This window comes from Phalaenopsis equestris, unplaced genomic scaffold, assembly GCF_001263595.1.
Source record: "Phalaenopsis equestris unplaced genomic scaffold, ASM126359v1 Scaffold000149, whole genome shotgun sequence".
Classification (NCBI taxonomy): Eukaryota; Viridiplantae; Streptophyta; class Magnoliopsida; order Asparagales; family Orchidaceae; genus Phalaenopsis; species Phalaenopsis equestris.
In genome coordinates, this window is record NW_018164591.1 from 643,032 (window position 1) to 665,463 (window position 22,432).

Here is a 22,432-nt window from a genome sequence, read left to right on the forward strand (position 1 = left end):
GGTGGAGGAGTCAATTTGAGCTAGTTTCACGCCTCGTGCGGTGAATGAGAAAATCTGGCCCGCACGAAGTCGATCACCGTATAAAAATGCCGACTAGTCATCATCTGAGTGATCATCGACGTCTAACAGATCGATCTCGATAAAATGTCTCTCAACACGCGTCGAAGGGTCTCAAATGGATGGCTTGTGCTACTGGAATCAACACAATCATTAAACAAGATTTTGAAGTGTTTGAGTTGACAACTTACACTTACGACATCAAAAATTGATGCCAACAATTGTATTTTTTTATTGAATTGTTTATGAAATTTTATAATTATGGTGAAATGAATGTTATGTTGTGCTTGATTTATAAATGCATACAAGAATAAGTGTTTCTCCTTAGAATTTATGATTTCAATATCAATTTTCATGGCATGTTGAAATTGATTGATGGTGTTGCCTTCAATTTTTGATATCGTGAGTGTTGGATGTCCGCTTAAACGACCTTAGAGCGTGTGTCACACAAATATGACTCCCCAAGGGTCAAAACATTTATCTTCGATCCTCGGGCATGCAGCCAAGATTGTTTTGCTAGGCTTTAACGGTCTGTGTGCCGAGGGCTGGTCGACATTACATTGACGGGACAACCCCGACTAGATGAGTTTTGTTTGACGAAAAGCGAACAAATCAGTCTTTGAATATACTTCCTCGTGTAGAATCATCTTTTAGATGATTCAGGGTGGTAGAACAAACAACGTGGATGCATCCAAAATGTCATTTTCGCTTAGGGATGGTCATCAAAGTATTGCCACTTGGCTCGAATTGCCAAAAAATTGGAAACAACCCCCATGTAGGTAGGTGTGACAATGACCGCATGGGCGAGACTTCGCCTAGGGATGGCCACACCCCATTTGTGGCATGGCCACGTTACACATGCAACCTCATTCACTTGGTTCATTCAGTTAGTCTCTATTTTTTTCTTTGAATGCCTTCTGATCTTCGGGATATGTCGTTGGACCGGTTATTAGCCAAATATGGCCTATGAGCTAGCTCGGGTGGTTGTCAAAGGAGGCAAATTGTCATTCCACTGAGAATATCGTCCTGCAGAGGGGTTCACCAGAAGCAACTGGAGAGTTTGGGGATAGCTTCTTCACCCGGCTTCTTCTTCCTATTCTTTGTTTCCTTCCTCTTTGTCCTTCTCTCGCATTCCTTTCTTTTGGTCACGGCCTTGGTCCGAGAAACAAGCAAAGAGCTTGAGGAGCTACTGTTTGGAGAGTTTTTGGAGAGTTCTCAAAGCTTCTCCATTCATCTTCTTCATCCTCCATTTCTCCAATTCTCTTCCTTCTTCCTCTCGCACTCTCTTTCCCGATAGTCGTCTCCATCACAGAAAATTGAAAGGAAGAGTGATGTGGTGTTGTGTCGGCGCCAGAAAAATCTTTGCAAAGAGAGCTTCTTTACCCAAGGGGAGCGAAGCCTAGTACCTGGAGCATCGTTGGAATCTCTTCGTAATAAAAAAAGCTTCTTCCCGAGCAACGACTAAACTTCGATCAACCACCGCGATGGTATAACCTTGTCAACACGTGTTTTAAATATAGAGTCTAGGAGCGCCTCCTCTGCAATCAAGAAAAAAATTCAAACAACCCCATAAGATGATTCAGAGAGGTTCTCATGATCACACCCACACCACATATTGTGATCATTTTAGTGCCTAAATGATGTCAAAAATGAGTGATATTGGCCTCGTTAGAATCGTTTAATCGAGAAGCTTAATTCGACTATAATCTTATCAAATTTGGAATTCATTCGACCCTTCAACTAACCACCATAAAATCTGACACAAATTAGACTAATTGTTATGACAATGAGTTCATCTCATCGAACCAGTTAGTTAGAGTCCGTTTGACTATAAATTGGCTGAAATCAGAGCCTGAATGAATTTTAATTTACGTTTTAAGGTCTAGTTCTAAAAAAAAACTCTGAGATTCATACCACACATCGAGATTTATAACAAATGACAAAATTTGTTGATAGTAAATTATTTATGATACAAAAAATATGTTAAATATACATGACAATCATAATGTCATATAAAAATATATTATGAAAATTTTATAACATAAATAAAATATTAGAATACATACCATAACAATAACAAATTAATTACTATTACATTTTTCCCTTCTTTTTAAAATGCAGGCTTCATGCCAGAATGCATGGATATGACTACAGGAAAATGGACAAACTAATTGCTTATTTTTCAAAATATACCTTATAAATAATATTTAAAATAATATATACTACTTACTTAAATTAAATAAATATGAAATAAATAAAAAATATTAACATTATAAATATTTAAAAGATAACGATATTTAAATTAAAATATATAAAAGATCATTATATGATTCATAAGATCCAAGTAAATTAAAAACAAAAAATATTAAAATTTGAAAGTACATTATCATTAACAACTTTTTAATATATTACACAAAAAATAAATAAAATTTATTATACATTTTAATTTTAATTTATAAGGACACCAGACATTTTTGACATGTTTGGGCTGGATGTAGGACACTAATGAATACTGCACGACTACTAACAATAAAACATCGGTGCAATATAAACATTCCTAATTTGTGTACTTGTGCATGTCAATATGTGTAATGATTCCCAAAGGGATTTCAAAGCGCACACATACAAATAAAAGGTCATTTGAGACATTTGTTGGTCAAGTATATCTTCTCCGAGGAAAAAATATTGCATTCGGAGTCAAAACTGTGTCCAAACAACGAGGCAGAGCAGGAGCTCAGGCCTCAGCTGTATCAAGTCCGACGACTGAACAAAATATTTTCTCTTCTAAGAGGCTCCTTTACTTGGATAAATGGTTAGTATCCCCTACCTTTTCCACAGGATTTCAAATTTATGACCAAATAAATAGCCAGGGTCAGGTATATAGTCTACGAGGAAAAAATATTGCGTTCGGAGTCAACTGTGTCCAAACAACGAGGCAGAGCAGGAGCTCCAGCCTCAGCTGTATCAAGGCCTCAGCTGTATCAAGTCCGACGACTCTGAACAAAATATTTTCTCTTCTAAGAGAGGCTCCTTTACTTGGATAAATGGTTAGTATCCCCTACCTTTTCCACAGGATTTCAAATTTATGACCAAATAAATAGCCATGCACAACCAAATAATCAATTATAATAGCAGCAAAGGATATAACCAACAATAAATATTGGTTTTTACACAGAGTTTACCACCACAAACATAAAACAGATAACAAGTTTACACACCACAATAATCAGTCATAATCTCACAAAGAAAATAGAGCCAAATAATACAACAAAACAAACAAAAAGTATATATAGTTCCACTCATCCATTCCATTCAAAAAAATAAAGAAAAAAGAAAAAAGAAAAAAAACCACCTACCAAAGTTTTAGCTGCCCAGCCATGAAAAATACCTTAAGGCTTATCAGTCGAGAGATAGCGCAGACAACTGATCGGTAGGCGTATTGCTGGACTGCTGATGATGCTGCGCGACATTCCTCAAAACCTCCATCGCCTCCGCAACTTTTGCTTTCAGAGAATCCGGAGACTCCAGCAAATGCAGCACCTCAGTCTGGTCCATCTCCAACAGCATTCCAGTCACTTTCGCCGCATGGTCGCGTTCTAGCTGCTCCACAAGTGGGTACAAGCTTTCTCCAAGCATCTGCAGTCAGGAATGCTAAGATAAATAGACAACACAATAACATAAAAGGAGGATTTCTTATGTATTTACATGTCAAACAACTAGAGTTTAATTTTTTACATGCATTGCACTTTTTAAAAGTTAAAATGGTGGCATTTTTTATAAGATATGAAATATTTAGGTGGTATGAATGTAAAATGTAAATATTGTGTGTTAGATAAGAAAATATATGAGAATGGGGTGGTATGGATGTAAATGCCACTAATAATAGAGAGAAGGATGAGACATAGTACCGAGTCAAAAATAGATGGGAATAATGGTCCTAGCTAAGCAAAAGGTTCTTGAAATATTTACATACATACCACTCAATTCCAATGTATTTACAGATCAAACACCAAAACTTCAATTTTTACATACATACTATGCATGAAATGGTGTATTTAACTTTTTAAAAGTCAAAACAGTGCTATTTTTTATGTAATATGAATGATTTGGGTGGTATAAATATATAAACTGAACTTTAGGTGTCAGATACATTGGAATTATGAATGATAACAATAACCCTGGTTCAAAATATGGCACGAGAAAAGGTGGTACTCTAAATGGCGTATCGGCTTTCATCTTGAAACATACCAGCCTCTGCTGCTCAGGCGGCGCATTTGCGAGAGCGGAAGCTAAAGCCCCAATGGGAATAGGCTGTGACATGGGGGCCTCACGCAGGTGCATTCCTCCCATATCATAAGGGACAGAAAGCATTCCTCCGACACCCGGCATTGGAACATCAGGCATGCTTCGACCTGGCGGGTATCTGTATAAGCGTCCTCCCATTGGAAGCATCTGTGGTGCATCCAAAAGATGCAAAGATACAGTCGCAAGACTCTACAATAAGTTAGTTTATCATAAAAGCAAAAGCATTATAGAAAATCCAGTATCTCTTTATAATAAAGCAAGCTCGCCATTGGTATCTTTCACCTAGTACAAGCATAAACACAGAAAAGCCCATAAACTTGAAATAAGAGGATGAATTTGACCTCTGTATCTTCTAGCCAGAAGAGAAACAAAAAACTAAAAGAACTAAAGCATGACCAAAGAAGTAGTATCCTTATGATTAACAAGATTTGGCCTATCACAACATTTTAATAATAGGGTCAAACGCCAAAATGATCTCCCAACTATTTATATGTGAGCAATTTAGTCCAAGAATTTTACATTGCTCCAATTTAGTCCCCCCGACTTATAAAATTGATCGTTCATAGACTAAATTGAGATCAAATCTATAGAATTGAGGGACTAAATTGGAACCATTTTTATATCATGATTTCTACATGATAGATCAACTGAGATCAATTTTTAATAACTGATGAACTAAATTGGACCATTTCAAAACTCTAGGACTACTAGGTCGCAATCGAGTACACGGGGGAGCATTTTGGGATTTATTCCATTAAAAAACGAGAAAAGTGCCAACTCTTTACAGGAGGGCATTTAGTCCCAAACTTTAAAAGAGTGTTAATTTAGTATTCATACACTTAGCATGAACTCATAGTCCCCAAAGAAAACAATTTCAGCCACACTTTAAAGAGTCTGAGAACTAATCTCACACTTCTATATAATCAGAGACTAAAATGGTGCCAGGTTAACAATCCGGGGGCTATTTATATAACGATGTTACAGTGTTAATAATCATCAAATTAACTCATCTTTATTTGCCATTCACTCTATTATTCAGAAATCGCACAAGCAAAACTTAACAGTAACAAAAGATTGTATGGCCAAGAAGAACTGTAAATGATAATGATAATATAAATCTACTAACAAAAGAATATGTAGCCAAAAACTATAAGAAAACTTTCTATCAAAAAAATTATGAAGATCCACCTGTTGCTGGAGTAGAGGCATTGGTTGCTGTGATTGCTGAATGGAACCTGCTCCACCACGTCTACCACCAGGAGGGCGCTGGACCTGTTGGCCTTGTTGAACCATGGGCACAAAAAAATTTGGCATAGGAGCTCCACTAGGCCTCATCCCAGGAACAAGCTGCTGCTGATAACCAAACCCAGGCTGCAAGAGAAGTATATGTCAGTGCATAACGCTGATTAAGAACACTCACTCAATATCATACCTAAGTTTCAAGAAGAGTAAAGTGTCAAAATAGTCCTTATATATTTATATGGGCTCATTTTAGTTTCCGAGTACGCACGTGTTTGAAGAAATGATTAATTTGGTAAAGCATTTTTTCCTTAATTCATGAGTTAGACAAAAGTTATCCACTAAGCCCATCTTGTCGCATAATCTACAAAACCTATTGAACTAAGTCCTTTACTTGCTCTCCAATGCCTACATGACTTGGCTCCAATAGCTCATTATTCAACTTTTCCGTGATAAAGAGGCTATCAATCTCCACATGTTGATTCTATCGTGATGCACAACTTCATTTGATTTCCTAGTTCCACCTTGAGCTCAACGAACAAGGCTCTTAGCAACATCATTTCGACAACTCCTAAGGCCGCCTTATACTCCGGCTCTACGACTGACCTCACTACTAAAAATTGTTTCTTGCTCTTCCAATAGACCAAGTAGCCACCTTCAGTATCACAAGCCCTCAATGTTTGTGTGTCTATTCTCCCTAAAGATCGGCACCTTCCCTAGTGCATTCTTCAAGTACTTCAGAATCTATGACCATTCCTTGGTTCATGCATATAGCGGCTCACCACACTCCGTTCAAATAGATGGTGAGACACGTTTGAATCAGATAGATCAAATGACCTGTCAATCTCTGGTAACTCTCACGATCAACTGCTCTCTTTCCTCTGAACTCGATTTGGTTTTTTGATCAACTAGAGAGACTGCAGACTTACATCCCAGAATGTCTGCTTTTGTGAGAACTAGTTTATACTTTCTCTAAAATAAGTTCATCCCCTCTAATCCACGAGCCACCTTAATACCAAGGAAATATTTGAGTTGTACAAGGTCTTTCACCTCAAAATCTTTGCCCAATCTAACATTTAGTTAAACAATCTCTACCTCTTCATCATCAGTGATAATCATATCAACATACACAACAAGCATAGTGATGCGACCATCATTTCAACAAGCATATCCTCATTGTGCTCATCTTCAATACCGTTGCAAATGTATCGTCATAATTAATGTCAAATGTCTGACTTACCCTTTCATCACCAATCATATCTTGTAACGCTCCACTATCCCTTATGAATTTTGTTTTACTGTAAAGATCCACTTGTACCCAACAACTCTTTTCCTTGTTGATAATGATACTAACTCATGTTATTATCAAAAGTACCAAGTTTTTCCAGCATAGCAACCTTCCACTTCGGATCCTCCTTAACTACCTGCCAACACGGGTATAGAGACAATGTCTAAGGATGCAATGAATGCTCCGTGTAAAGTTGATATGTTATTATAAGACAAACTGAGCAATGTCATGTAAGAAACTAAAATAATCAGGAGAATGACCCGCACTGCTGCGAGAGGTTCTCCTTAAAACCATGGGAGTGGGACAAGAAGAGGGACGAATTATATCACATAGATAATTAAATTCTAAAGTGGAAGGTGTAGGTGTCTCAGGAGTCAGGGTAAACCAGGACAAAGGACTTGATGACACGAGTAACACGGTAGACACTGTTCTCAGACCTGATGGCACAAGTGGCACAACATGCGTTATTCCGTCATTCTCTCCTCGTATACACTCTCAACTATCTTTGAGCTTGAATCCCTCCACCTTCATCCTCATTTTCCTCATTTTTTGGCACTTCCTCAGCTAATTATTCCCACACAACAGAACGAGGCATCGCTCTCACATGCATCAATCTTTGGCCATCGCTACTTTCCTCCTCACTCCTCATACCTCCAGTATCTGATGAGCCACCAAAGGGTAGGGCCACCTCCAAAGTGTAGTGCGGTTCAAACTCTCTAAATGACAAAATCATGCTCATATAATATCTTCTCTATCAGATTCAAACAAACATACCCCTTTTTTGTAACAAACTAACCCAGGAAAACATATTTCACAGCTCTATGATCGAGTTTCCCTACTGATGGTATATTGTCATTCATAAAACATACACAATCAAAAACTTTCAATGGAAGGATTCCACTATTATCTCCTTTCAACATCTGACAGGAAGACTTCTAATCTAAAACTCTTGATGGCATTTTAATGATAAATTGACTAGTTATCAAAATGCTTGCTCCCACAAGTGCTTTGTGACATTCATTGTGATCATCATGCTTCAAATTATCTCTAAAAGGTGTCTATTCTTCCTTTCAACTATTCTATTTTATGTCGGTGTGTATGAACATATGATTTGATGTTGCATTCCTTGGGCTGACAAGTATTCCTCAAATGTCTTGTTGGTATACTATATCTCAGTATCATACACTAATACCTTCACTACCGAACCAAATTGAGTCTTAATGACATTGTGAAAGTCTTTAAAGAAGGTAAATACATCTCTTTTTGTTTTTCATAAAATATAACCAAGTAACACTAGAAAAATAATCAATGAAAGTAAAATATATGTAACATCCCTAAAAATAGTAGAATAAGGCCCCCATACATTTGAATGCACTAATTCAAAAACATAAGAACTTCTTTTATCATAACATAAGAGCTCCTGACATTCTTACCAAAGTCACACACATAGCACATATTTTTGTTTATTTGTCTTTCCATACAATGATGGATACATACGACTAAATAGACTATAAAGAAAGTGTCTCATGCATCTGTGATGTAGTAACAAAACATCCTCCACACTCCTCTTAGATCCTATTGCTCCAACATTCTCAACCATGGTATCAAGGCTAAGTCCATCCCCTCTCTATCCAAGTACCGAAGTTCACTATGCCCAAGTGCAGTCCCAAATCTTCGGTCAGTCTTTTTCTCTTGAAAGATCACCTATGGAATATCAAATAAAACAACACATTTTAATTAAAGTATAATGAAGCTAATGAATAAAAGTTTCATTGAAAAGAAAGAAGCATGCAAAACATTAAAAAAAGTTACATAATTGGTACACCTCACTATACCCTTACCAATCGCAAGTTGTGTTGTACCATCAACGGTCCAAATGCTCTCTGAAATTGCTAGGTGAGTATAGAAAGTGAACTCACTAGCGGCACCTGTCACATAATGCACCAGAGTCTACTATTTATTCTGGTGATCTTGTGATAGATATAGAGACGAGCATGTGCACCAAAAGTACCTTTGGCTGAGTGAGCATAACTGGCAGTGTTCCTTGGACGCTCGTTATCCTCATTGGTAAAGACTACTTGTGTCTTTCCCCTGTATTTTTATACTATTAGATTTGCCCAGTAGCCCCCTCTTCTACCCCTTGGGCCCCCATACCTGTCACATAATGCGCCAAAGTCTACTATTTATTTTGGTGATCTTGCGATAGATATAGAGACAAGAGCATGTGTACCACAAGTACCTTTGGCTGAGTGAGCATAACTAGCAGTGTTTCCCTTGGACGCTCGTTATCCTCATTGGTAAAGACTACTTGTGTCTTTCCCCTGTATTTTTCTACTATTAAATTTGCCCGGTAGCCCCCTCTTCCACCCCTTGGGCCCCCACCTCCACCTATCTCTCTTCTTGGGTGGTTTTGAACAAGACATGCTCAAGTATCCCATTTCTGCACAGTTGAAGCTAGGGGTGTAAACGAGCCAAACACGAACGAGCCCAGCTCGTTTATATTTCAAGCTCAAAAAGTATGTGTTCGGCTCGTTTGCTTAGTGAACCGAACAGAAGCAGTTCATGAGCAAAGAGTCGTTTCGACAACCCTAATCACGCAGTCATAAAATGTTAAAGATTAGGGTAAGATTTAAAACATCAATTGAATCTAATTTAATAATTTTTATTCTATATTCTTAATTAATGCTTTTAATTGATTATAATGGATTGCAAGATATATATATATATATATATACATATCATGTAGCTTTCCAAAAGACAGCATGGTAATTGGTAAACTATTATAGCACTGGAAAATCATGGAAAGTGCATTAAAGGCCACCTGTGACAGTGATTTAAAAGGAAAATATGAAACACACAACAAAACAATACATTTCATAAAATTACAAAAAGAGAAACAGCAGTGGTGCCAAGCAGCTGCGGGTCTCTCTCTAGGCACCTGTCATACCTGAGTTTAATGCAACCAAAGCTTATCGCACAGAAGTCTGTTTGGCTCAGAGTGTAACCTCATGCAACTCTCCTCACGTAGCCTTCATCGGTCTCTCACACATTAAGAACCAAATTTCTCTTCTCCACTGTTTTGATTTCAAGCTCACTATACCCTGTCTTGCACCAAGCTGCTCAAACCACTCTATGCAATCCAACAGCCAAAGGTGTCATCAATTCAGTCGTAGGGCATGTGTAAGCGTCTTTGACTTCCCAACTAGTTGTAATCACGATCGTATTGTGAGTGTTCACGTTGTGATTTGCAGGTTGCCTTCCTAGCAAGACGCGGTCCCTTCGTTACCTTCCCAGAAAACTGCAATCGTGTTGTTGCCTTCCCAAAGAGCAGCAATCTCATCGTTGTCTTCCCAGTTGCGATTGCTTTGCACCGAGCTAAGATCCCGTTGTTGCCTTCCCAGTAACGTGATCCTGCGCCTACACACCTCGCCTCCAGAGCCAGACTGCTCGATCCCTTTCTGATGGCAGAAGGTAAGCTCCTAAACATGTTGTGATCCCTTCATTGCCTTTGCAGTCATGCGACGTGTTATTGCCTTCCCAGAGAGCAGCGATCTCGTCATTGCCTTCCCAGTTGTGACTGCTTTGCACTGAGCTAAGACCCCGTTATTGCCTTCCCAGTAACGTGATCCTGCTCCTACCCACCTCGCCTCCCGAGCCACACTGGTCGATCCCTTTCTGATGGCAGAAGTTAAGCTCCTAGTCATGCTTGTTTGAGCCCAACTATGATCCCGTCATTCCCTTCGCAGTCGTGTGATCCAGCTCCTCCCAATCTTGTCTCGCACCACTCGATCCCTTTTTGATGGCACCGAAAGCCAAGAACAAGCCGACAACTGAGAAGAAAAAGGCCACGACGTGACTCGTGATCAGATCTCGCAGCTTCATGACCGAACACTACGGGAACAGAGCTCATCGGAAGACGACGACCAAAACGTGAAGCAGCAGAGAAGGCTTTGATACCATGAAGAAATGATTAATTTAGTAAAGCGTTTTTTCCTTCATTCATAAGTTGGGCTTCTATAGAATCTTATAATCCTTTTACAAATAACTACTAGACTTCTTCTATATTTCATATTTACAATTAGACCTCTCAAAATAAGATATAAATTTCATGTGTTAAATCAGTCCCTAAACTCTTTCGTATGGGCTGAAGTAGTCCCCAAAGAGGACTATTTTAGGCCCTAATAAAAAATCAGGGGACTAAATTGACACTTTATAGACTCTAGGATTAAAATGGACCTCTAAAAAGAGTCGGACACCATTTTGACACTTTTATAGGCTCTGGAATTAAAATGGACCTCAAAAAAGATTTGGACACTTTTCAAGTTTCAAGAATAAATAAACTAATCACCTGACATAGTGAAACAAAGTGATACACCACATTAAAAAAAAAAAAAAACCAAAACTATAATCAGCACACAAAATATATTAATTAAGAAGTTTCGTGTTATTAATTTGATTGGGTGAATCAAAAGCCCGCATGAAAGTAAGAAAGTGGAAGACCTCTCCAACCTCTGCCTCTAGAAAAAAGGAACTAACTACCAGTGCATACATGATATTAATAACACAACAACAACACGTATTCCATGTAATATTCATGTGCATAAGGATGAATGACCCCAGGCATGCAAATCTACATAGGAGCCCCTTATAGTATCATGATAAATCAAAATAATGTTATAACAGTCGCTAAAAATTAAACATAAAATGTAAAATGAAACATGTCTAATTTCGGTGAACCATCATTAAATTCAAGTTAGGCCATTTTTGCCAAAACTAAGGATAGCTAAAATGTTCACCATATAACTGCAAACAAAATTCTCCCTTTCAAAAGTACAGCTCTCATTACGGAATGCAGCTCATTCAACTTTACATTACTAAGGGTTTAGATGATCAAATTAAAATTTATTTCACCTGTGGGGGAATAAGGGCAGGTGGAGCTTGACCATAAAATAGCTGTTGTCCAATACCAGGAGTACCGGGGGGATAAATGGGAACACGAGGACCAACATTAGGAGGCATTGGCATTGGCCGCATTTGTGAAAATTGTGCCTGCAAAGCAGTATTGATTGTCAATTCTAGCTGTAAAAAGTTAAAAACATGGGCAACCTCTTCGATAGAGCAATGGCATGGTACATTCAAATCGTAATTTTAACTAGAAATTACAGAATAAATAAAACATTAAAACATGTATGCTTTTCGTATGAGGTTAGAAATGAACAAAGAAATTCATAAAAGGCATATAAAATACATCAACAGAAAACTCTGCAAAATTGAGCAGTTGCTCGAGCAACTTCAAGGAAAAAGAAGAGGCATGCACTGAATGAAAACTGTTCAAAGAGAAAAACAAGATTCAAATAAGGAAGACAAATTTGATTGCACATCATGTTTTGTTTGGCAAATAAGGGATCAGGCCCCGTTTAGTGATAAACGGTGTATTCACAGATTAGCCGAGTCATGCCTGAACTCTAAACACAATAATTATCCCAAAAATTTGTGGCAGGTTTTACATTTCACCATCCATTCATTCTATGGAAACGTTACATGACATTAATTTTTTTTTTTTTCTAGAAGCCCAATTTTCAATAGTTTTTTTTTTTTTTCAAATTGACCCTCAATCTAACATCACCCCTCAACATTTCTATCTACAACCAGAGATTTGATGATGTTGCTTGTTAGACATAATAGATATTTGGATACTCCAAAGACATAATTAAAGAAACCAGTTTTGGCATGTCTGGCTGCAAAATTTTAAAAATAAAACGCTGCAATCCCTCAGATACATTAAGTAGCATATCCATTTTAAATTTTAAAAAATAATGGCTGAACAATTATTAATGCCATATATCAATATATGATTACTATTCTGATAATTAATGTATTTCTTTTTACTGTTTTTTGTGTTTAATGGAGTGTTTTTTTCTCAATATATATATGGCATCACTATAAAAGCAAATATAACTGTATTTGTATCTGCACTGGTATATTAGCAATTTAACATAAATGAATGGCTGCATTAGTAATCTATACAAGTATTTATTAATGCTAATATTCTCAACTATACATATATGCATAAACGCACTTTTAAGAAACAGCCCTTATCAAAGTTGCATTCTTATCCAGATACCAGGCTAGCCTTCTCCACTCTAAGAGGATTTTTTATAGCCTATATTTTTGTCAAAAAAATACTCAAAAAAGCCTATATTTCACGTCACTAAAAACCAACTAAAACCCATAGTCATCAACATATGGAATATTTCATTCCATTTTTAACATTAATTACCTGCAACCTAGCTCGCCTCTCTTCTTTACGTTGTGCAAGTGCGACATAAAGAGGTTTGATACCAACCATTTTCCCATTCATTTCTGTAAGCTGTATCAAGGAGAAAATTAATAATAAAAGAACATATGTAGTATGAAAATTGTAAATTGAAAAAAAGTACGCACTGCACGAGATGCTTCTTCAGGTGTTGAGAAAGCAACAAATCCTGAACCCTTGCTTATACCATTAGGGTCTCGCATGATCTGTCAGGCTACTATGTTAAACATATGTGCCGCAAAAAGTTATGATAACTAAAACATAATTATTTGGATTCTTCAAAACTAAATAGACCTTGCAAGAAGTAATAATTCCAAACTCTGAAAAAACCTCTTTTAACGTCTCATCCCCAATGCTATCATCCAAATTTTTCAAATACAAGTTTACCCATTGATATTTTCCTGCAGTTTCCTTCAAACTCTGGTCAAATCTCTCTTTCAGTTCCTGTTCTCTTTCAGATTTCTTCTGTGCTCTGCCAACAAACCACTCTTTATCATCAAATTTCTTCCCATTTAGTTCCTGAACAGCCAGAGCAGCGTCATCTGGATTCTCAAAATTGACAAACCCAAAGCATTTAGATTTACCATCCAGCTCTTTCATCACCACAACACTCGTAGTTCCCCCATATTCAGAAAAAATTTTCCTCAACTCCTCCTCTGTCACAGATTCAGAAAGGTTTTTGACAAAGACATTATTAAACTTCATCTTATTTGCAGAATTGTCCCTTTCATGCTGCCGGAGGAAAGGTCCTACATAGACTTGTTTATCATTCAAAAGCATGCCATTTAGCTTTTCGATTGCATTTTTTGCTGCTTCCTCTCGATCAAACTGAACAAAACCATATCCTTTAGACTGACCAGAAGCATCTGTGGCAATCTTGCACGAAAGAATGGTGCCAAACACAGAAAATGTATCGTAAAGAGCTTTGTTGTCTATTGCCTTGTCTAGGTTCTGAAGAAGAAAAAAAAATTATTTACAATAGGTATCTCTAAGAAAGAAATGAAGTAAATGGGTTAACAGCCAGTCAATAAGAAAACCGGTAGAAGAAAGGATGGAAAAGTCTAATACACGTACCTTAATAAAAATGTTAGCTTCCCCACTTTTGCGAGCACTAGGGTCACGATTTGAATGCATCGCGCGAATAGGTTTATCATTGAGGGGGGCATAATTTAGCACCTCCAATGCCCTTGCCGCTGCAACACATGTGAGAATAATGTAAGATTGTTCAACATTCTGACACCTTATGATGCTATTGAAGCTTTTCAAGCAAAAGAAGACAGGAGAGCAAACAGAGAAAATATAGCTTAGATTTTAAAAATAATATTAAGTTATAAATATGTCACACTGAAAATATAATAAATGCAAATAAAACATTTAATAGAAACTAGATATAAATAATATGTTGCTATGAAACTAATTAAAAGTATTAACAAGCCCAGCAGATTCAAGATTCAATACAGTTAAAGACAATATAATCTAATTGAGAATACAAATGAACTATATAAACTGCGCCATTTGGGTCTATCGCATCATCTAGGTCGGCTATAACAATAAAATGACCCCCGTTATTTGAGATGGCTATGACATTTTGGCTGATTGTATTGCCTTAGTGAGCCACCTTTCATGGGGTTGCCGACAATATCCAGACCAGCGACACAACACGAGATAATTGCATACCAGAAATAAGAGCAAACCAAAGATACAATAATGCTAAAAACTGACTTGGATCAAAATTTTAGCTAACTAAAGTTACAAAAAAAAGTGTAGGTCAACTAAGCCCGCAACCCATATATTTCCAAACACTGGGGGGCAATCGTATTGAGAAAATAAGGGACGCCAACTCCAAAGGGTACCACATGATGGTTGTTTATTGTAGTTGATTAGTTATTTCCTAAGTTTAGATTATCCAGGCCTATTTGGGATCACTTTTTTTTTTTTGCTTGTATTTTAAAAATGTTTGTTTAATGCATTTTTTGCATGCTTGTGTTTTTTTTAAATAAATAAATTTATTTTTAAAAATATTCAAAACACCTAAAAAATGTTTTGAATGCTTTTAAAAATAACCAACCATATTATAATATATCAAACATGTTTCATTTTAAGTAAAAACTAACAAAATAAAACAAAATAAAACAAAAAATAAAAAATAATCCCAAATAGGACCTTAACAAACAGTGTTAAGTGATTTTTATCTTTTGATCAGACATTCCAAGTAAATTCAAATGAATGATTCCATCAGCCGTTTCTAAAATAAGATTATTATAATTGTTTCACTATAAAGAAGAGAAGCACAATCCTCCAGCAACAAGTTTTCTTGCTCTCCAACAAAATAACCCCTTCTCCCACAAATAATGGGAATCTCACTATAATGAACGTAACTTTCAAGCACTAAACCTCTCCAAGCAACGAGCCTCAGTTAATCCTAACTCCCACAATCAAGCTCCATATAAGCACTAATTGATTGCTACTACTTCGACCATTAAGAAAAAGAACATTAATCCATATTGGCCATAGGCTCTTTTGCCCTTTAAACAATGAATCAAAATTCCAAAATCCCATCGAAACTACGGTTCACCCTAAACCATAAACTAAGTTACACAAGAGAGTAATATTAATCCACTGGATTCAACAACATAAATCTATCCGATTAAAGCTTACAAGCTCCAGAAGTAGCAGAGTGAATTTAAGTAGGATGAACACTTGGCCACCTCAACACAATTTTCAAATCATTTCATATCATAGCATAAGAACTTTCTTTTTGAAGTAATCTTTGAAGAACATGATGAATTGAGGAGACTACAATTGATGAAGGCACCGAAAATTTAGTTAAAGGCAAGGTGCACACTCACGCACATTTCCAAGTACCGCAAGCCAAGATCATAACATCTCATAAATATTAAAAAGACAATGACTGCAAAGGTATTGTTTAGGAAGCACATTATCTCGAAGCATCCACAAATGAGATGAGTTTTTGCCTTCATTAAAAAGATAGCGCTAATACCAAAAAAGGAAGATGAGTTTCACATGATGACAATTTGACATGGTGACATGGAAAAGCCTAGTTGAACAAAAAATGAGAGCAACTGAAAAAGTTAGATTTACATATTGGTATTTAATTTTTATAGTAGTATGATATTCAAGACGAAGATGATAAGTTGCGAGGAAAGATGGAAGACTGCAAATAAGGGAGAGACAATGGAGATAACGAAGAAGATGATGATGTGAGGATGAAAATACAATAGTTTTAGCAAAACTTTCAAAATCTCTAGACCATGAGTGATAAAATATTATTTTGTTAAACTACTTTAGTCATTTAAAACCTTTTTTTTTTTTTAGTATAAAGTAAGGTGATAAGTTTTTTTGCCGCCTTGATTCATACGGAAAAGCACATAAATTGGCACCAAGCCCCTTAGGTGTGAACAACCCAAAACCTAACAGCGCCTAGCACTTTTGATAACATCAATATAGCGGAAGAAATATCATAGAAGATCACATAGCAAGTGGAAGCGCTTATTGTTGACCTTTTGGATGGAAAAACTAAAAACACTCATCAAAAGATCTTTTCATCAAATCGTGCTCGTTTGATGAAGAAAATAAGAAATAAGCACTTATTAGAAAATACAAAAAGAACCAATTTCCAAAAGACCCAATGGACATAAATCATTTTGAACCAGTTAATCAAATCTCTAATACAAAAATACAAGCTATTCATATTGTTTTGACATTTAGCAAAATTGTGTGAGCATCCACATGGTTATGAAATGGTAAGAAAATGCAGTCATGGGATGGTAACCAAGAATGGCAAAAATGAAAAAAAGCAACAAGTTGCATTGAGGGCACATATGAGTCGAATTCAGCTCGATCTGGGCTCACCTACTAAATCGTTGGCTCAAACTAGAGCTCGAGCTCGAGTGTATCTTACACGACAAGCTTGAGCTTAGCTTGTCCCTATATTCCCAACTTGAGCTTGAGGCAAGAGCTCAATGTCAACAGAGAATGAAATTGAGGTAGGAGCTTTCTAGAATGTGTTCCAGTGGCATGTGAGAGAGAAAGTGACTTTCTGAGAGCTTGTAGATTCAACAAAAATAGAGGAGAAAATGAGATGAAGATTCTGTAGGATTGAAAATAGTCTTTTTTTACTATTTGAAAAATTTTAGGTCCTGTAGAAGACTGATGGTGAGAGTTTGTCGGGCCCCGCGAATATTGTTCATTACAAAAGGCAAAATATGAGTCCAAAGTCTTCAGGTGTGCAGTGGCAAGAAATGCAACCAAAATTCGTGGATCAGATAAATGACCATAGTAGCTTGCAATTGGGTTGAGCAGATCATTTGGGAACAAATTGCTTAATTTAGTTGCTAGATAGAAAAAACCAAAAATAATGGTCGACTAAATTTCCTGGATGATTAACATCAATATGTCAACTACATCATCAAGTTCACATCAACAGCAAGGACTCCGTAATTGTAATTATAGTATGATTTTAATTTGCAAGAGCAAATTCTCTCTCTCAAATGAGAGTGAGAAATCAGCAAAATTTAAGAGGATCTCCAGAACTATAGGCTCGCCATTCAATAGGTCTCAACTATGATGGGTCAACCAAAAATCATCTTGTTGATTATTTCTGGGTTTAATGCAGCATGAAACAAAATTATGCAAATTGCCTTGGCTTCATCTCTTCACTAACCAAATCATCTGAACAAACTACAACAACTGTGCCAGCCACACTAATTGGGATGGCTATAACATCTTTGGCTGACAACAATAATGTTATAGGAAACAAGAACACAGGCTAAATACACATTCATAGGAAACTACATTAATCACCTCATGAAGGTTTTACAAAAATAGTCCACATGGTTAGGGCTCAAACCTAGAGCACTATGTTCACCGCAGATGAATAGAACAAGCAGACAAGCAGATAAGTTCATAATAGACCACCTTTTAAAGTTAACGACTATGTAAGGCTACTCCCTTGTTTTAGGTTATTACAAAACATTGTCAAGCATTTCATTAGCTTTCATTAACACATTTATTTGAATGCTACAAGTACATGTTCCAATGAATAATTATGTTAGTCTTTGTTTGACATATAAGACACAATAAATGTTTTGTTAGTTTTTATTAACATATTTCCTTGAACACTTTGGACATATTTTAATGAATGAATTCATTAGAATTCAACTACCATTAAAATATTCTTAGGGAGAGATTTAATCCTCTTTCATAGGGAGAAGCAAGATTTAGTCCTCTTACCACACTTATTTAACAATCACTTATTTCACCTCCAAATGATTATAAATCAACCATAAATCTCCCCTCTCCACCTCATTCCTGACATTTATAGCCCAAAATCTCTCCTGATCAAGATCATAAGTTCCACATCATCCCTCGATCAGATTCCACATTAAATACAGGTTTAAATATTGTCCTATTTAACTAGAAAGGGCTAAAGTTTCATCCACTTTGATTGTGGACACACTTCCATGACACCAAATCTGATCTTCTGAAACTTCTAAAGCATATATCTGCCTGTTCCCCTAATATTGATCTACCTGATTTAGCCCGTAAGCTCCAGCACAAACCTTAACTTCAAATGAACTTCACCTTAACTTCGTTGGATGTCTCCTTAATTACTGCAACTTAAATTACAGGGAAATAATGTTCACTAAATTTCCTAAAATAATCATAATTGTCGCATCATCGCATTCCAAAAATATAAAAATTCAATGAAAAACCAAATACAAGTGATGGATACCAAACTTATATCTAGAAAGCCGATTTAAAAAATAGAAAGATGTCATCAAACTGTTTGTGTGGTCCCAACAAAAGCATTTTTTTTCAACAATTGCTGTTATTATTAAACCCACCTTCCTCACAAACTCCACTCTTAAACATGCAGCAAAATCTGACAATCAGCTAGAGATAGAAATGTACAAAGGGAAGCTCAGAAATATTCTCCAAGCATTTTAAGCAAGGAGTACGCAGGTTAAAGCAAAAACCAATCAACTGAAGGTATATCATGCATTTAATAGATTCAAATAGCAATGGCTGCTTTTTACTACTTTTCTTTTCTTTTATTTGTTTTTACTTTCAAACACAGTATGCAGCAGCGGTACCCAATATAACACTGCTTCATTTAGTCAAATTACATGTGATTAAATTAAACTGTATCATTAATGAATTATTAAATCAAATAAGGCCATTGCTTGACATGTACACAGTGCATTATGCAGGAAAGATAAAATTTAAAAAGAATTAAAAATTCAAAAAAAAGAAGACAATGAAAAATACAACCACTCTAAGGAAGAAAAAGTTATGGTATAAACACCATGCAAGCTAAAAGTAAAATCAAGAAGAAATGAATAAATCAGTACTACTTATTTCAATTTAAAATGAAAAACAATTCGTCATTGGAAGTGCACAACAATAAAGACATAAAATTAATGAAGATGAGGCAACATTATCACAAGGAAAAACTACAGATAATGAAAACCTGGCAAATCATATGTACTATAGAAAGAAGTAACTGGATTATAAAGAATAGGTTAGATGATTAAGTGGGCTCTTCAAAGCTTTGAAGTGAAGGGAAACACCTCAATTTGCTTATAAATAAACAAGTACAAAATAACAAGCTTGACTAAATCTTGAGAAGCAGGCTTGATCAATACTCACCAAATGTTTCAATATATAGTGCAAACATAAACATAAGAAATTATATATAAGTAATATTGAAATGATCAAGTTGAATAGCACATTCTGCTTGACTTTGCACTTCAACAAAAATATCAAAAACGCAATCAAGCAAGTAACATAGACGCCATAGTTGAAAAAATGGGTTCGAGATGAGCAAGCGAAAAATTTTAAAACTTCTCCTTTTTTGCACGTTTTAAAAAATACAGCAGTGCTAAATAAGAATACATCAAAATATATTTCTCAACTAACTTCCACCTTCCGCTTCATCTAAATCTTCTCATCCTAGCTTCTAGCATCTACTTCTTTAGAAAACTGACATGATTAAAGAATCACTACTTGGAATCCTTGAGTGTAATATGTAGTTTCTTCTTCTTCTTCCTAATGAGAAATAAAATGTTTATAGTGCTAAGAAAAAGCTGCTACACATTTCACCAAAATTAACATAAAAACATACTCAAAATCACAGCTTGCAATTACATGAAAGAAAAAGATGTAAAAAAAGAATACTCATCTCACCAAAATTAACGCGACACGAACTCACTCAAAATCCCAATTTGAAGCTACATGCATGCAAGAAGAAGAAGAACAACAACAACAAAGAGAGCTCCTCCAAAATCTAGAAAAATAATTTACCATCGACCGGGTTGCTGTAGTTGACATAAGCGTAGCCAAGCGATCGCCCGGTATTGATATCTCTACAGACACGCACAGAAACCACCCGCCCAACCTGGCTAAACAAATCGAACAGCTGCGAGTCCGTGACGTTCACATCAAGGTCCCCCACGTAAAGGGAGGTCGAAGGGAACTGCGACGCACCTCCGCCGCTGTTCTGCGTCGCCGCGCTAGGGCCTGATACAGGTCCTTGGTGCGGTACCTGGATTTGCGACATCTGCTCGACCACTTATAACCTCACCTGCACCTTTTTTTCCTCCTTTTTCTTCCTTTTTTTTCTTCTTTTCCTATTCTTCAATTACAAGAAAAAATACGTAGAGCGTATAAGATAGCAAACCTTCCTCTATCAGTAGCTAACCCTAGATAGATAATTTTTTTCTGATTTTCTCGGGTTATTTTGCTTTTTATGGATTGGAGAAGAAGTGATAGATCTAGAGAAAGAAGCAAAAAAATTTAGATAGATATGAGAGGAAGAATTGGGAGGGCAGCCCTGAACGGCACCGCGCCTGTTCCTCTCGGCGGCGGCAGTGCCATATGCACGAGAAAATGCGAAACCCTAGCGGTGACCTTTTTACATCGGCCTGGACAAGCTCTATCCATCCGATCTCGCCGTTCCAGTGATGACACGTGGCAGCATTCCGATATGCTGATAAGGTTGCATTGGTTTCATGTCGGTACCGTTTGAACTAGTGGTGTGAACCGCTTGGGTCAAGTTGGATCTATCCTCAGCTAGAGCGTGAGTTTAATTATTTTATCGTGTTTAAGTTCAAGCTCGAGCTTAAATCCGTGAGTTCAAAATAAAAAAAAATTGATATTAATATAAGCTAGTTTTAGGAGTTTAATTATTTTACCGAGTTTAAGTTCAAGTCCGAGCTTAAATCCGTGAGTTCAAACCCGTTCCGAGCCAGCTTGTTTATTATAAAAAAAAATTGATATTAATATAAGCTAGTTTTATAATATGTTGTCAATTAAACTGCATCTAACATATAATACAAATATTAATTTTTAAATGTTTTTTATAACTTAAAGATAAATTCTTAAAATTTTATATATTTTTTAGTGTATTTAATATGAATATTTTTCTTAAACGGGCCAATACACGAGTCTAGTCAGGCTAGTTGGCTTTAGCTTGGCTGGTTGGCTCATCAAGCTCAGTTCATCAACAACTTATCGAGCCGAGCAAGACTCATGTACACCCCTAGTTCGGACTGAGTGTTTGGACCCCCTAGAAATTTCAATTTTTACAGAAGAAGAAAATAATATTTTGGGGCATCAATTTTTTTTAATAAATTCTGATTTATATTCATTAATTTTCATGATTTAGTTATTCAAACAATTGGTATAACCTTATAAATTTGTCTCGCAATAATTATTATATAATTTTAAAAACCTTTTATGATAAAAATATTTTTTAATAATTTAATCGACTTTAATGTTGCGATTTTTATAAGCATTAGGTATTTTTTAAATCTATTTATGTTTTTTTATTTTTTTTATTTTTTATGTGTGCAAGATAATTTGCACAAGCTCATGTAAAGGAAAAACAACTGGTGGTAACAACAGAAGATCTTGTGTGAAAAGTTCGGAAAGGAAAAAAAAACACAAGATTTGACCCAGTTGAAGAGATCCAATATGAATTGATGATGCACAGTCTCCCGAGTTACAACATCGGTTCAAAGATGAATTTGCCACCCTACGATTGGGAGTGACCACATCGGGAATGGTTAGTGTTTCACGACACCGTATTAGGGGTTGGTATTACGTTTGAGATGGTGTGTCACTTTTTAGGTTGTTTTATGACTCTAAGATTTTGGTTGTTGGCAGTTGTTGATGGCGGCCGGCAAGTTGTGGTCAATGGTGAT

General features: G+C 36.3%; 1 protein-coding gene across 2 annotated transcripts; it reads right to left on the minus strand.

Annotated features, from left to right (window-relative positions):
• Window positions 1-3,234: 3,234 nt before the first annotated feature.
• On the minus strand, window positions 3,235-21,125 carry LOC110021839 (polyadenylate-binding protein 2-like). Of its 2 annotated transcripts, none has more exons than XM_020720504.1 (9): window positions 20,532-21,125; window positions 14,280-14,398; window positions 13,500-14,156; window positions 13,334-13,411; window positions 13,170-13,259; window positions 11,801-11,938; window positions 5,551-5,733; window positions 4,306-4,551; window positions 3,235-3,693 (listed from the first exon to the last, which is right to left on the minus strand). In XM_020720504.1, the coding sequence occupies exons 1-9, from the start codon at window positions 20,785-20,787 to the stop codon at window positions 3,457-3,459; spliced, it is 2,004 nt and encodes a 667-aa protein (XP_020576163.1). In that variant the 5' UTR covers window positions 20,788-21,125; the 3' UTR covers window positions 3,235-3,456. The 2 variants fall into 2 exon arrangements, with proteins under 2 accessions (XP_020576163.1, XP_020576165.1); XM_020720506.1 differs by having other exon boundaries at window positions 4,306-4,509; window positions 20,532-21,124.
• Window positions 21,126-22,432: the final 1,307 nt, after the last annotated feature.